Genomic DNA, 16,746 nt, shown 5'->3' with positions numbered 1-16,746 from the left:
AAAGGATAGGGTCCATCACACGTAGTTAGCAAAGGGACCAGTATAAGATTTTACAAGTAACTTGTAGAATCTTTCCAGTGTTAGTGAAGGAATATTTATTCGTGAGTGATTAGGTTTCTCGTAAATTATTATTTCTTTAGTAAATTTACAGTAATTGGGTATTTATAAATTAAAATCTACAATTGCATTTATAACTAATATACAATTTTTTATTTGAACAATCATGTATCATAGAAGACCTTTTATTTATCGAATTGACGCGTTTCCGCAACACTGCCCACTAGTGCAACCTGGTGGTGAAAAAGTGTACAAATTGTTGAAGTGGCAGCACTTTACCGTAGCAACGGTAGCAAAAACTTGGATGTAGTGTATATCTGTTGAAACCTGCATGGTGTGCTCTTAGTAATGTCCGTGGATTTCTCTATCGCAATCAAGCTGAGGAATGTGAATATTAAGCTCGGCATAATGAGTATCGAGTGTGGAAGTACAGGGAATTTGATGGAAGGTTGAACGAACATTTCAAGGATCGGAAAAGTGGATGAAGTTATATTATTGTAATTATCGGATGGCTAAACACCTGTTAGTTTAGTTGCTACTTAACTTGCTGAGAGGTTGTTCAATGGCTTTCGGCGAAATGTCGATCTCATTGAATAGACCTACCATGCTGGAGCAGTTGCTCGAAGAAATTAATTTTCAAAGAACTAAGGAAATGAGACAGTTAATGAAAGACGGTGTGTCATTACTTTCCTCTATTTTCATGTCAATAATTGTCTTTTTGCTTCATCATGTGAGACATTGGTCGAATTTAAAGATATATTTGCAATCTTGACGTTTCTAATTTATTTTCTAATCATCTCTGTGTACATTCAAATCGGTATTGATTTCCAAGTCATCGATTTTTTCCTTAGAAATTGAGTGAAACGTAAACTGTTTCTGCCTTTGAATTGAGTTGCTAAATGTGGAGTTTTTCGCATGGGAAGTTTCTATTTTCAGGCCTTTAAATGTTATTAATTTTGGACTAAATTTATGTTCAAATATGGTATTTACATTGCTAAATCCATTGATGTACCTGTTGCAGATTCGGGGTTTGTTGTCCTCCAGGGAACTACTTATTGGACAGACCTTTTCGTAAGGCATTTCCTCTTTCAAGCTGAAAATTGCATCGACTGTGATGATCTTCTGTTCTTTGTACGGAAGAGGCATATCAAAGGAAGTTCCCGATATCTGCCTAAATATGAGGTATATTCCCCTGTATTTTATCTAAATATGCTCATACAACGTGAGTTGACTTCCACTCTGATAAGAAAATGTTGGTCGAAAGGCGAAAATCGCCATGCCTTCCTGTAAATGAAGAATATGCTGCAGGCGGAGTATTGTGTAAATCAGGGGAATATAACACAATTCTGTTTAAAGTGAACGTCAGGGAATTTAACGTATGTTGCGGTAGAAATTCTGACCATGCTTTTTGGTACCATGATGCGTGTGCTGAACAGTACCGCTGAGTTGATTAGTTTGATTCAAGCTTGAAACTCGTAATTTGAAAGAAAGGAATTATTATAGAAATGTGTAGTTTAAGATAGGTGTAATACTGCTGTTTTTGTTTTGTGGATAATTCTTTCAAACGTTGGAGATATTTAAATAACTTTTTGTGCACATTCCATCACAATCTTCAACCTCATCTACCTCTTGGTCGCAAAATATTTTTCTAAGAATTGCTGACTTTTTTATAAATAGAGAATATCTGCCTCGCACCTATCATTATTCCTAATTCAGGTTATTAGTGAATTCTGTTTTTTTTCTATTTCTTCTGCGCCTATTCTTTGAAATTGAAACCTCTACTTTTTCTGTTACTTCTTCTTGTAACAAACTTATAGTATCATAAGTTCAACAGATTCAGGCTTCAATTGGTGGAAGTTAGACATATTTAAGTAAATGAAAGGTCGTAGCACTTTTCCACAAGAATTTTTAATGCGTACAACGCGTTTCGGCTCACTGAGCCATCATCTGGTACAAGACGCTTGAACACATGTGAAGATCCCTTTTATACCCTTGAGAGAGGAGAGTATTGGAGAAGGAGAGGATTTGACATCTTTGACATTAAAACATCCTCAAAGATGTCAAATCCTCTCCTTCTCCAATACTCTCCTCTCTCAAGGGTATAAAAGGGATCTTCACATGTGTTCAAGCGTCTTGTACCAGATGATGGCTCAGTGAGCCGAAACGCGTTGTACGCATTAAAAATTCTTGTGGAAAAGTGCTACGACCTTTCATTTACTTAAATTATAGTATCATATTGAATTTTTCTGTGAACGTATACCAAACACTCGCAACCCGGTGGGTATCAATGCTTCTAATTTGGAAATTTTAGATCTTTACTTCTCGAGGTATTCGTCATGAATAATCAACAGGCTAAACCCATTTGCAAAAAGGTTTATGATATTATGAACTCATGCTCTGTAACTCTTAATGAAAGGTTGTAGCATTTTTTTCTATTTCTTGAATTCACAGGATACGCTTAACTGTCTTGTGAGCAAAATGCTGCCTTACATTTTTGATTGAGTGGAATTTTTGTATAACCATGTTTTTCAGGCTTGAAATTGGGCTGGATTTTTTAAAACACATTTAAATGACAATTTAAAGTCTAGAAGTTTCCTTTTCTCGCCATTCATGTCTAGCTCCTCCTATTCTCTGTTCATTTTATCTGCATATTTTATGGGTGAGCTGGTGTGGCCAAAGGAAGTGGGAGTGAGGGAAGGGGTAGTTTCTCGACACGAGACTTTCCCTTTGCCTATAGGGTAGTATCCTTCATCAAAGAAAACGAAATGCATTGATTGAGATTTCTTACCCACCATTAGTGTAGTCATAATATACAAATTATTTGGTTTTATAAATCCCAGTTTAGACGAATGGCAACGGTCAATTTTAACCTCATTTGAAAAAGGTCAGATTGGTGCTGATGCGATTCCACTCCATGTGACGTCACAGGGACCTAGTTTCTATACGAGTAGATAGGAGTTTTACATCGTCCGAGATTACTAATGCATGCATGAGGCACAGAGCTCAGGGAAACATCTCTTAATAATCACACATTAAAAATACTTAAGTTCAGAAAGTTTCTTTCGTTTGATAGGGGAATAATAATCCTTATTTAAGCCAAGCGCTACCTGCTAGCAGCCTGCGTCGTATCAGCGCTCAAACCTCGCCCCAAGGTCACCTCACACGCCGACAGCTGGAACCAGAAATACGTCACACGGAGTTTTCCCATCATTCCTACTTAGCCGTCGCGTTTTCGCGCGCTTGAAATTTTTCACTTTTTGTTTAGTCGCGAAAAATAGATATCGTCATTCGAAAATCTAAGAGCGTGAAATGCGTACTTCAGGAGTAATAATCTTTCGATTTAGGCAATAAAAAAATAATAGGAAACAACCCTATTGGCAGACTGCTGGTGTGGCCTAGCGCTTCGGAAATTCAGTTGCTCTCAGACCTCAGTCTTATTAACATCGTGAATCTGCTCATGGAGCAGTGTTGCCTAATCTCATCCGATCTCCTTGTATGTCTTTAAGTATGCCTTTTACAAGCAGTGTTACATTCAACGTGGTAGCAGGGGGATTTCATCTCAAATCAGGCAGAGGGGTGTCAGGTGACCATCACCGATTTCTCTGAAATTTATATATGTGAAAGCAGTATCCTTATGATGAATAACGATGACTTTATCTCTGCTCAGAACTGAACCGTCATAAAGTTACCGCCCCTTGAACATTGCAGTGTCAGGCCTCACAGTAAAAAATGAAAAATCACATAAATGCTGATTACTTAGGAACCATGGCCCATAAAGCAGTGCTTATTGTTTTATTTTGAAGAAAATTTATTTATGCACATTATGGCATAACTTTCAAGTCATTTGAAGCAATAATAAACAAATAGGACTTGTTTAAACAATAAAAATTAGTCATTATTTAACAATTTATTACTAAAAAAGGCCACCTTTTATTTTCTTTAAAATTTCTCAGCAGGTAGTTTAAATGTTCTGCTTTCAATAAAAAAAATAAAAAAAGGTAGTATTTTTATACTTTTTGTTTTAAGGCATGTCAAAGTTAGGCATGTTTTCGACTCTTTTACACAAAAATTGCATACCTTCAAGGGGGGGAAAAATGCAGTTTCATTCTACTTAGCATTCATAACAGTGAAAAGTTCATATCTGAGTGATTGGTTACATCTATTGACTGAAAGCAAGTTCAATCTTGTTTACTTCCATGGCATCCAATGTGTGCAAACACCCACTGCTACTGGCTGGAAACGGTGAATGGGTCACAATTTGCACAGAGTATTTTTCAATGGCAGTTCACATAAGTCTTTCTTCTACTTTGGGCCATGTGGAACATTTCGATGGACCATGTGGATGCATAAATGAGACACTAATGTCATTCTCTTCTAAAGACACTGCAGTGATTTTTGAAATTGACCAGGTTTTTCGGAAACACACAATGAAGTCATTCATGGTGAGATTTTGAGTACTGTACATATGTCATTATATCTGAATTTGTTAGTGTCACAGCCTGTTTGATTGTGTGGATTATAGAGCGAGCTTTAGTTGTCCCGTGTCTTTTAACTACCAAGCATGAAACTGTGTATACCTACCATGTACAGGTGCTACTTTCACCCAATCATTTTTTTGTCTAAATTGAGCTTGTTAACATGTGTAAAATGCAAGTTTCATATTAGGCAAGAATTTACTAACTTAATGAAAGTGATAAATGTACTTCATGGTAAATATACTTCATTGTAAATGTACTTCATGGTAATAAATGTAATATGTACTTCATGGTAAAATAATGTCTCAGCAGCTTCTGAAGAAGCGAGAGTAAAATGTCTATGAGTGACTATTTTCAAATTTTATCATTCTTTTCCACAAGTTAATCTAAACAACATAACATGGCTGCTTTTCCAGTTTCAACCAAACATACGATTGACATATCATGTAGAGCTACAAAACAACTCGGAATATGGGGCAATGCTGATGTATACTGTTGGCATCCTCTTCCTCATAGTGCTCAATCAACATTGTGCTTTCATTTTACTTGGATGATGATAAAGATTGTTCTTGTGTAACTCCTAATCAGCAAGATGTGTTCACTGCCACTGAGAATCATTCAGACAAATTCATTGCTGAAGTTTAGGATTGAACCAAGAAAGGTGTTTATCATCACCATATCTGGAAAAAAGAAAGGGAAGCTATTCAAAAAGAGAAGTTGGTAACACTAATTGGTATGGAGTTTGTGCTTCATTTCGACTTTTCCGAGAATTGGAGTGTGATTCTTCCAGATTAAGTACAACTGTATGACTGGGAAAAAGTACAGATATCAATATTAACCTGTGTGGAATATAATAACTAAGATATGCAGGCACTTCAGATGATTTCTCACAGGACACTGCACATGCTTTTCTTAGGATGAATCAAATAGAAGAACAATAGAGTAAAAAGATATCATATGGAGAAATAAATCATATATTCTAGAAAAGTCAGCCGCTAATTAAAAAAAACATTTCAGATATTTGACTTGGAGAAAAGTCTTAAACAGGAAGAAAGTCATTGGTGGTTGTTCAATGCAACAGGACATGAATTGGGTCCATCTGATAGAGTTGCAAGAATTGGTCAAAAATTATGACACAAACTAAAACCTGAGATATTTCAATTAAGGCAAGTAAATTCAAACAAGTCCTTTGTACAACATGTGAGTATATCCTTGCCTAATATCAAACTTTTGCATTTTACACATGTTAAACTAGCCAAATAGGGTTCATTCCTTTCATTTTCCTTCATCAAAGGAAAAGAAAGGCATTGATTGCGATTCGTTACCCACCTTTAGCATATTCATAATATACAATTTATTTGATTTTTAGAAATCCCTGTTTAGACGAATGTTAATGGTCAATTTTAACCTCATTTAAAAAAGGATAGATTGGCGCCGATACGATGCCACTCCACATGACGTCACAGGGACCTAGATGCTATATGAGTAGATGGGAGTTTTACATCATCTGAGATTACCAATGTATACATGAGGCACAGAGCTCAGGGAAGCATCCCTTAACAATCCCCTCTTAAAATTGCCTTTGGTCAGAGAGTTATCTTTGTTTTATAGGGTATTAATAATCCTTATTTAAACCAAGCACTACCTGCTAGCAAGGAACTCAGCGCTACCGCCATGTTCGGCAGCAAGCAGCCAGAGGTCACACGGGCTTTTCGCAGCATTCATACTTAGCCGTCGCGTTTTCGAACGTTTGAAAATGTTCACTTTTCATTTAATCACAAAAAACAGATATCATCATTTTAAAATCTAAAAGCGAGATATATGTACTCCAGCAGTAATAATCTTTCGATTTAGGCGATGAACAATAATAGGAAACCACCCTATGTAGACAAAAAAATGATTGGGTGAAAGTAGCACCTGTACATGGTATACACAGTTTCATGCTTGGTAGTTAAAAGACACGGGACAACTAAAGCTCGCTCTATAATCCACACAATCAAACAGGCTGTGACACTAACAAATTCAGATATAATGACATATGTACAGTACTCAAAATCTCACCATGAATGACTTCATTGTGTGTTTCCGAAAAACCTGGTCAATTTCAAAAATCACTGCAGTGTCTTTAGAAGAGAATGACATTAGTGTCTCATTTATGCATCCACATGGTCCATCGAAATGTTCCACATGGCCCAAAGTAGAAGAAAGACTTATGTGAACTGCCATTGAAAAATACTCTGTGCAAATTGTGACCCATTCACCGTTTCCAGCCAGTAGCAGTGGGTGTTTGCACACATTGGATGCCATGGAAGTAAACAAGATTGAACTTGCTTTCAGTCAATAGATGTAACCAATCACTCAGATATGAACTTTTCACTGTTATGAATGCTAAGTAGAATGAAACTGCATTTTTCCCCCCCTTGAAGGTATGCAATTTTTGTGTAAAAGAGTCGAAAACATGCCTAACTTTGACATGCCTTAAAACAAAAAGTATAAAAATACTACCTTTTTTTATTTTTTTTATTGAAAGCAGAACATTTAAACTACCTGCTGAGAAATTTTAAAGAAAATAAAAGGTGGCCTTTTTTAGTAATAAATTGTTAAATAATGACTAATTTTTATTGTTTAAACAAGTCCTATTTGTTTATTATTGCTTCAAATGACTTGAAAGTTATGCCATAATGTGCATAAATAAATTTTCTTCAAAATAAAACAATAAGCACTGCTTTATGGGCCATGGTTCCTAAGTAATCAGCATTTATGTGATTTTTCATTTTTTACTGTGAGGCCTGACACTGCAATGTTCAAGGGGCGGTAACTTTATGACGGTTCAGTTCTGAGCAGAGATAAAGTCATCGTTATTCATCATAAGGATACTGCTTTCACATATATAAATTTCAGAGAAATCGGTGATGGTCACCTGACATGATTTTGCACTATCTGCCTGATTTGAGATGAAATGGCCCAGCAGACAATGCCATGGGCTTCTGTGAAGAGATAAACCTCATTAGTTGGGCAGTTGCCTTTTTTCTGTGCTAACATGTTACAACTTGAACAACCATGGCAAGTTTTGATCCTGGGTACACCCATGAGGAAGAGTGTAATTTGATTTTCTGGTTTAAATGTAATTTTTTTATTATTGCTTTGATAGAACAGCTTGATTAAATAAAATTTCATAAGTTGTGGTAATTTGTATATTTTTTGAGCTTTTCATTGCAACTTAGCTTCTCTTGTGTGGCATTTTTTCATTAGTGGGCCTCACCATAGGCATAGTGGACTTCGCAGCATGGTGTGAATTTGATGTATGATATTCTTGAGCTCAAGTTGTTAGAATGAATTGTGTGAATGTTTTACAGACAGAGGTTGAGGTATTTCGGAAGGACAGTCGAAAATTGCCCATCGGAGATCCAGATATTGACTGGGAGGAGACTGTGTACCTGAACCTTATTGTCCACCAGTTTGATTACACCCTCACCTTGGCTATCTGCACTCGTACTAGTCCAAAAGAGTTGCAAGTCCTGAAGAGACATTCACAGGTAAATGAAAAATTGATGGAATAGGTAATGATCCTGTTTCGTCTCAAAGCTATCTCAAGCCCTCCCATTCAAAAAATCTATTGAATTGCAATATTTATATGTTTATGGAATAATGGAAGGTATTGGTGTGGAGAGCATAAATGTGGTCATAAAAATTACCATAGTAAGCCATGTGTATACATATATGGTGTTCTGGAGATTTGATTGTTGCCAGTGCAAAAATATCACAAATATGGTAGCGTAATGTATGCTACAGTTGCTGTTGTTGAATGTTTATGTGATAATTTCCATAGAGTACAGTTAAAGTATTGAAAAAATATTTAATCTAGTAGGGATTTTGTACCATTTACATCTTTTTCAAAATCTCAGGTTCTTACTGTCCCTTCTTGATGAGAGTTGATCAATAATGTAATATGAACACTTTTGAACTCTTAATTATTTTCAATGACAGTGCAATGAGTCGACTTTCTTAGAATATTAAGTGTTGAAATTCTGGGTTCTATGAATTTCTTCATTGATGTTAAGGATGAGTCAGTGCTTAAATTTTCTTGGTTCTCCGTAATGGTGCGGTTCTCCCCCATTGGTTCTCGATACTCGGTTCCAAGGATGAACTCTTATTATATGAATTAATGGCAAATTTAAATGAAAAACCACCAGAAATAAATGAAAATAATTTCACTAAAGATGTAAATAGGCAGGAAAGTTTTGTGAAAAAAAGCTTAAGATCGTCTCTATAATTTTATTAGCCAAGCAAAAAAGTTTAAATAACACGTTAAAGAATGCATGATCGACCAATATGTCAGATTACATGTGGCAGTCACTGGTTATTTCTCCAGGGTTCAATTTAAAAAATTCAGCATTTTTACCCTATCTATTCTTTTTTTGGCTGAAATATTGCCTGCGGTATTGAACAGGCGTTCTCTGATAACAGCAGCGGACAATGTTAATTTTGAAGGGCTGCCCAAAATATGGTTGAATACAGAACATACTGCTTAGATAGCTAGTCAGGATCAATGGTGAAACTCCCCCAACATCTGACGACATCATCTGTTAATTTATTGTAACTTGTGAGTCAGTTGAAAATTTATCTGTATATTCAATGTAGCTTAAATTGTTACTGAAATGGACAATTTATTCGCATGCTTCACTGTCACAGTTCTTATAACCTCAACTATAAACTGCTCAACACGCCAGTACAGCCACACCATGGATAAACTGAGCACCTGTGAGCTAACGCAACTTACGAACAAGTTTTCGGAATGTATCCTGCTCGTATGTTGAATAATTACTGTATATGCAAATTAATCAATCATAGTACCACTTTTACGTAAGAAGGTTTTCTGCCGGCCGCCGTTCATGGCATGGCACACGGTGTTGCACAGAGTCGTCTCGTCTGTAAGCCACCTGACTTTCACGTGAATGACGGCTGGCAAAGAGTCGTTCCGTCTGAAAGCGATCTCAATGTAACATTGAGAATATTTCACGCCGTAGGCGGCCTATCACCGGGCCGCATTGAAATGGGTGCCATGCCGTCAACGGCACAATTCGACTCGTTTGAATACATCCATAGAGACCAATGGAAAGTTGAAAGAACGATGCTGTAGACGGTGGCAAGCAAAAAGTCAGCTCGTTTGATGGGGGCCTAAGTGGCCGTGGCCACGGAAATGTGACAATGTTGGTAAGAGTGACAAACTGACAAACCCCAAATGCACATGTTAGTGAGCAAACTCTCAAAAGTAAAAAAGTGGATGCCATGCAATCGGAAAGTAATATATATGTTTTTAAATCTTCTTTTTTTTTACTTTTTGGCCTTGAATATGCAGCATACCATTTCAGCTTTGGGTGCCAAATTCAAATCCTCGCGACCGTTCCTAGCCGGCTCCGAAGTACCGACTTTAAGAGATTGGTGCTCGATACTGGTTCCACAGGCCAAGAACTGGCATAACTGGGAACCGGAGCCGATCCATCTATAGTTGATGTATAATTGGAAGACTATTTCAAATAGTTCCCATGTCACCTCATCCAGATATCTGTTAACGTGTTCTGAGCATCATTTTTTTTCCACCCCTGTGCATGGGAATTCATTTTCCTTCAAGCAATAAACAACTTCAATAAGCTAGTCTATGTTAAAATTGGAAGCATAATTTATGTAGTCATTATTATATTTTTTGGGTTTTTATTGATGCTGTAGCTCATGTCTCAACAGCTCCCACCACTCACTTAATGAGGTGCCATGCAAGATAGTTTGTATACAGTGGAACCTCGTTAAAGCGAGTACAGGCTATAGCGAGACCCCCGCTATTACGAGAGATAGCCGATCAATTGACCCTATAATAAGCGTGTTAAAAAATTTGTTTTTACGAGGCCCTTTTGGTGTTGGCTCTCGCCATAGCGAGGGTTTCACCGCCGGAAAAACTTACACCAAGACTCCTTAATCTCTGTAATTGCTAGCGATCTTTTAGAAATGAAGTTAATGGAGTGCTCAGTCTCAAATTTATGTGGTAAACTGTCGTTCGATAAATAAGTAGTTAATTCTGGTGAAAATATTGTGGCATTAGCATTTGCGAATGCTTGATCTTCTTTTGTTCCTCGGGCGGCAGAAAGCAGACGGCAGCATACCCGCACGTCCGTGAGTAGCGTGAATAGGAACCATCTGATGGAACACATCATGGCAAAAAAAACACCAAACACGTCTAAGTGATAAAATAAAAATAAAGGAGTAATATGAGGTATATTGGCTATTATTTGCACCACCTCCGGTAAAGCGACAATTCGCTATAGCGAGTGTTTATTGGTGCACCGTGGGGTGTCGTTTTATCGAGGTTGCACTGTATTTAGTGCATTATTTTTATTCATTGATTTCGTTGACACCCCCCCAAGCCATTCTCAAATGCTGCAGTTCCTGTGCAAATGCACCCTTAATTTTATATTTTTCATGTTTCCAATTGTATGTTTAAAAATATAAATGTTAAATTACCATCCGTTATTAATGTATATAATGATTATTTCATTTGGCTTCTTGTTGTGCAAGGAGTTCAAAACAAGATTTTATATGGGACCATATCAGTATTGGTCTAGGTTTTCAGGGGTATTTTTACAATGTCAACAATTCATGTTTATTTTTGTCCCAATACAAATAAGTATTCAAAGCTATTTTGGGGGTTAATTTGAAGTTAATCATGTTTTCCTCATATCATCATGATACCCTTTGCAGAAAGTTTATGCTTCTCCCAGCCGCCGGAGGATGGACACAAAGGGAGAGGTGGAGGAGATGACCTATCCACACATATGCTTTATGGTGGACAATTTTGATGAGGTGAGGATACAGCAGGAGAGGTTGTGTACACAAAATATGTTGAAATTGATTGACTTGGTTCTAACATGTAATTATATCAGAATAATCATGTATGAAATGATAAGAAAAAATTGAAATTGCATTTAAAGTGGTACAGTAGACTCTCGTTAATATGAACAATGTTATTACGAAGTTCTCGTTGTTACGAAGCAAATCATTGGTCCCGACGAAAAGGCCTATCCAATCTAGAGTAAAAGAAACGTTATTACAAAATTAAGAATCTCAGTCCCTGTCCCGGTGGTTACAAAATGAACCTTATAACGAATTTCCACAAATAAGCAATGAAATTTAGGTGGATATAATACCACTGATGACTTACGAAATTGCTGATAAAATCTTTGGAAAAATATTTGTGTGCTTAGTAAGTCACTACTTAATGACATTTAATTGCTATAAATTAAATATCTTGGTTGGACTTTTTAAAGTATAGAAGTGAGGTGAGAAACCATTTCTTTAATCTGATAGAGATTTAATTTACTCTTTTGCCTTACACATTCACTTATTGATATCAAGTGATAACTATTAGCAGTATGTTAATGAATTTTTTTTTTTTTTTTAATCTGACCAGTACCTTTGATGAGAGGGCATTTCAATGTGCCTATCCTCAGTTTACTTTCTGTCAATATTATGAATTGCATCGTTTATATGTAAGGATTCATGTAAATGTGGTGCTGGAAAATGTTGAGAGATTCTTTGTGCCATAAAATTGTTTCTCCGAATGGTTGGAAAAAGTCACTCTTTTTACATTTCTTACTGTCACTGTTAGGTCTCTTGCTTCCGATCTTTGTTTTTTACTGACTGCAGCTTTATTCTGGTGGTATCAGTCCTTATGTTGTAACAGATGTTGCTTGTATATATTTATGATATTTTTTAGAGATGGGTCAAGTAGCAGATTTCTCGAGCTCAAATATCAAATTCGAATATTAAATCATATCTTGAGCATTCGAATATCTCAAATTTTGAATACCTCGAATACTAGAATTGCACGAAGCATTGTAAATGTTATTCTTCTATTTCATTTGATGAGTATATAAATAAAAAGGTATGTATATAAAACATTTTAAAAATCAACTTTTTTATTTTGAATAAATTCCCCATATTGATTGTTGTAGCTCTACATCAGCTATTTTCAGTTGCACTTTTCCTAAGGTATCTGTTTTGTTGGGTGACATTGTTTAGACAGACTTTTCATCTGGAAAGCCTATTAATTTTTTATCATATCAACTTTATTTGAATCTTGAAACACACTGATTTTGAATTGTGGATCAAGAATTGTGGCAAAAGTGAATAATTGTTCTTTTCCAAGAAATTCATGCCGACTTTGAATGGAAAACAGCTATTCATTGACGAAACCTTGTAGATGAATATGCAAAAGCTTTTTAGTTTTTAGGATATTAATGATGCTATTCACAAGGGGGATAACTTAAGAAACTGTGACTGCACTTCCACTTGCAAGAAATGTTGCTCCTTCAAAAACATCCAGAGCATTAATCTATTGCTTGATAGCATCCCACTGTGGTGGAGTTATGTCCACATTAAAACTCAGGTTAGAGGCAGCTAATGTTATTCCTTGTTTCTGTTCCAGAAGACACCTCATCATATTCAAAAGCGAGTTTCACCTTGTGTGTTCATCCTGGATGAGCTTAGATTGAGAAGTGATGAAAATAATTTTTTTAATGTTGGTGTATTGGTGGTATGCGTTCATCCAGGGGACTGCATATGCTGTCGTTGAAGTCTTCGACGAGATCAACCGTTTTTCTTTACTATTATTTTAATGAAAATTTCGATTTTTTTCAACTTTGTTGCATAATTGAGGAGACATTGTTCAGCATAGAAAAACAAAACTGACATTAGGGGGAAGCCCGCATCCTTGTAGTATTTGAATCCATGATGATCTTTCCGATGAGTGGAACCATTAGGGAGCAGTAGCTGAATGCGTGACGGAAGGTACCCCTAAAGTCAATTTTTTTCCCTCCGTTTTCAATTTTTTGGAGGGGTTTCAAGGGAGAAATTTGGGGTTTTCAGAGTTTTCCTCCGATCATTTTAGGTCCCCCACATCTAACGATATCTATTTACCACTCTTATCCGTGAATTTAATGTAGTTCATCAGCTTGCTTAAAACGGCACTGCATGCACTAAATGAATAGAGTCCTCTGCATGGTTTCCTAGTCAACTACAAATGGTGTGCGTGTGACAGTGTATGGAGCAAAATTCAAGTATTCGAGGCATTTGAGATTGCACTTTAAGTATAATTAATCTAGATCTTGAATATTGAATACTTTCTAGTATTCGAGGTATAAGTATTCACGGAAACTATTCTCACATCTCTAATATTTATTCAAAAGTACTATAGCCACTTTATCATCAACTGTCATTGCAGATATTCTGTGATATTTTGGTGCGTGATGGTGAAATGGTATGTGTGGAGCTAGTCGCATCTGACAGAGAGGGTGCCGTGCAGGGTGTGATCTTTCTTGGGTCTATACGGTATGATGCCCTCAAGAAAGTGTACGACGCGAGGGTGAGTCGTGTAGGTTTCAATTTCATGACATCTACTTTTCACATTTTCTGTTAATTGCTGTTGTATTGTGCTTGAGTTAATGTAGTGTGTTTTAGAGGCATGTGCTTATTTTGAATGGTGGTGCAAATTGTGATGAAGTTATACACCTCATAACTTATTCTAGTCTTTGACATGATATTGTGATGACAAATCTTTTACCGAAAGGCAGGCTCTGAAAAACACTTTTGTTTTATGATTTAGCTGAAAACCTCAAATCAATTACTAGTAAATTAATCTTTCTTTTACCTGGCCATTGAAGGAATATATTCAGTTTGATGATGCTCTTTTATCCAAGCATATCATTGAAAATGTTTCATGTATTCACCTTGCTTTTAAAATGCATGTATGCATGCATGTATGTTTATAATTTTAAGTACATCCAAGTATTCTCCTTACATAATTTGTCAACGTAATGCACAACACAGCTCTGTGTAATGGATAAGCACCTGCTCTGGATATATTTATTTTTTGCCATGCTTTGTGATTGCCTGATTCAGAATAGTCCATTGTCATACTAAAGAAGATAGTGGACCACTTTCTACTTATGCCTATTTATTAATTTTAGTTTTCCCAATTCCATGTAATGCATCTATCATGATAGAGATCTTAAATCATCTTGAGACTACCTCAAAACTAATTTTTTTCAAGCTTATTGATCTCAACATGAATAGAGAGTCGAGCATTACTTTTATCTTGCTCGAATCTCAAAAAGTCAAGAATTGTTCAGCCGTACAATTTGGCTATTATTTCCTTCAGCAATTTTGCACTATGATGTGCAACTGAGTACACCATGTTTATCATGCATAGACTTGTGGAGGTACTGCGTGATTATTTTTCTTCTAATTTTTTAATGGTTTGTGACACATGTACTAGCATCATGTGGGTCTATTTTTGCCACTCCGGGGGGTATCTACCCACAGATAACTCTTGTGCGTAGGAATCAATAGTAACAGTCTTATATTAGATTTTTTCTTCCTCCTAAGCTGATAATATATATTTGAGTGTGCATGGTAGCATGGTTCATTCTTTTGACTTTGAGCAATGATAGTTTTTTCTGTATATAATAATGCTATTGATTTCACCTATGTTCCATGAGGTGAAAAAGCAGGTTTTGCAGGACACACTTTGAGTGGGATGTATGCAATATGATATACATAGTTGGAAATTTACATTGACTGGGTTTACATATTTACATTCTTTGGTTTGTTTATGCTAAGAATTTACCCACACGTGTAAATGAGTAAGCACAAATTCATGACTAGGAAAACTATTGCTCCTGTTCTGATTTTGTGAATCAATCCTTGTATCTGACTCATCATGTATTTGCACAGATAAATGCATTGTGTAGACTAAGCTCAATGGAATGTAACATTAGTAAAACCAAAAAATAATTACAGTGGAACTTGGTTAGTACGTTCCTCGTTAGTACGTTTTCCTCCTTAGTACGGCGATTTCTCTCGGTCCCGGTACCACATGAACAAAATGCAGGTAAAAGTATTTGGTTTGTACGTTTGAAAAAATTGCGCTTTCCTGGTTAGTACGCTCAATTGCTTGCCGTGATGCAACCCGCAATTCGTTCTCTATTATCTTCTAAAGGGTCGTAAACCTCCGAATTCATGATTTAATTTATTATTATTCGCCATTGACATTCTTGCATTCATTCCACATCTCTTTCTTCGACTGTGATTTATCTAAACGCATTTCTCAATTCTAGTGACGTGATGAATAATAAAATGCGGCCATCTATCAGTTGAATGTCTGACAGCCAATGAGAAGCCCCAATTTTCCCCACCCCGAGCTCCTCACCTTCTATTCTGCAGTGCCCGCTGTGCACAAATTTCGCGAGTGGGCAATTGTTGCTATTGCACGAGTTATCATGATGAAGAAATGAGTCTTATCCAAATCCCACTTTATCTAAAGCAGTACTGCATAAACTCGTCGTTTAGGCTCTGGAGTACGTGCGTATTTACTTAATACTGCTGCGGGAGCAGACGATGCTCTGGATCTCCACGCGAAGCTTAGCTTTAAAATACTTGATTTCGGCACGAAAGCAGACGACATTAGACAATTTAAAAACAAGTAAATTTCAACTGTATAATAAAAAATCTTCTTGTAATTACGTTGTAATATAATAATCTTGCGTGTTATTAATCGATATATCGATCGATATCTTAACCGATATGGTTTCATTCCAGATGCGAATGTGCACGGCTGTCGCCGTAATTAAAGGTTAATACAATTTGTCCAATTTTAATGATGTTTAAAAACAATCAGTTGACATACTCAGGGTTGTTGTTATTATCTCCGAGTATGCTGTGAGATATAAGACATGACTTAGCTTTACTTGTCCTCTTTCTATAAATATATATCGGATAATTCACGGGAGATAGACGCCGTTTTCATGTAACTGTCTTCGGGAAATCTATGAAACATTGTGATTTTTATTCACATGGTATTTTTTTTCAATTTAGCGCTCATTTTAAAGGTGAAAAGAGTTTAAGAAGGCGATCCTACGAGAATTACCGATAGCAGATGTAATTATGACGACTTTTCCACAGATTTCAATTACCCCGACTGCTATTATTTACTTTCCTCGTTAGCACGTTTTCCTGGTTAGTACGTTCATTTTTTGCGGTCCCTTCAGAGACGTACTAAACAAGTTCCACTGTATTGAAGAATTCAGACAGTAGTTAGAATGAATCGATCGTCCAAAGGAATTTATGTATGCTTGCTGGGTGGATATTTGCTGCATTAATCTATGGA

General features: G+C 36.3%; 1 protein-coding gene across 4 annotated transcripts in view; it reads left to right on the top strand.

Annotated features, from left to right (window-relative positions):
* The first annotated feature begins 281 nt into the window (after window positions 1-281).
* Window positions 282-16,746, top strand: part of LOC124162776 (uncharacterized protein KIAA0930 homolog) — a 41,791-nt gene continuing 25,326 nt past the window's right edge. For 2 of the 4 annotated variants that reach the window (XM_046539411.1, XM_046539410.1), the window contains exons 1-5: window positions 282-731; window positions 1,079-1,239; window positions 7,889-8,068; window positions 11,283-11,384; window positions 13,804-13,953. In XM_046539411.1, coding sequence (XP_046395367.1) covers window positions 620-731; window positions 1,079-1,239; window positions 7,889-8,068; window positions 11,283-11,384; window positions 13,804-13,953 — 705 coding nt within the window. In that variant the 5' untranslated portion in view covers window positions 282-619. The remainder of the gene's footprint in view (window positions 732-1,078; window positions 1,240-7,888; window positions 8,069-11,282; window positions 11,385-13,803; window positions 13,954-16,746) is intronic. The other 2 variants (XM_046539412.1, XM_046539413.1) reach the window with 2 other exon arrangements.

Source organism: Ischnura elegans, chromosome 7 (genome assembly GCF_921293095.1).
Source record: "Ischnura elegans chromosome 7, ioIscEleg1.1, whole genome shotgun sequence".
Classification (NCBI taxonomy): Eukaryota; Metazoa; Arthropoda; class Insecta; order Odonata; family Coenagrionidae; genus Ischnura; species Ischnura elegans.
The sequence above is the reverse complement of the archived record's forward strand: the minus strand, read 5'-3'. Positions and strand labels throughout refer to the sequence as shown.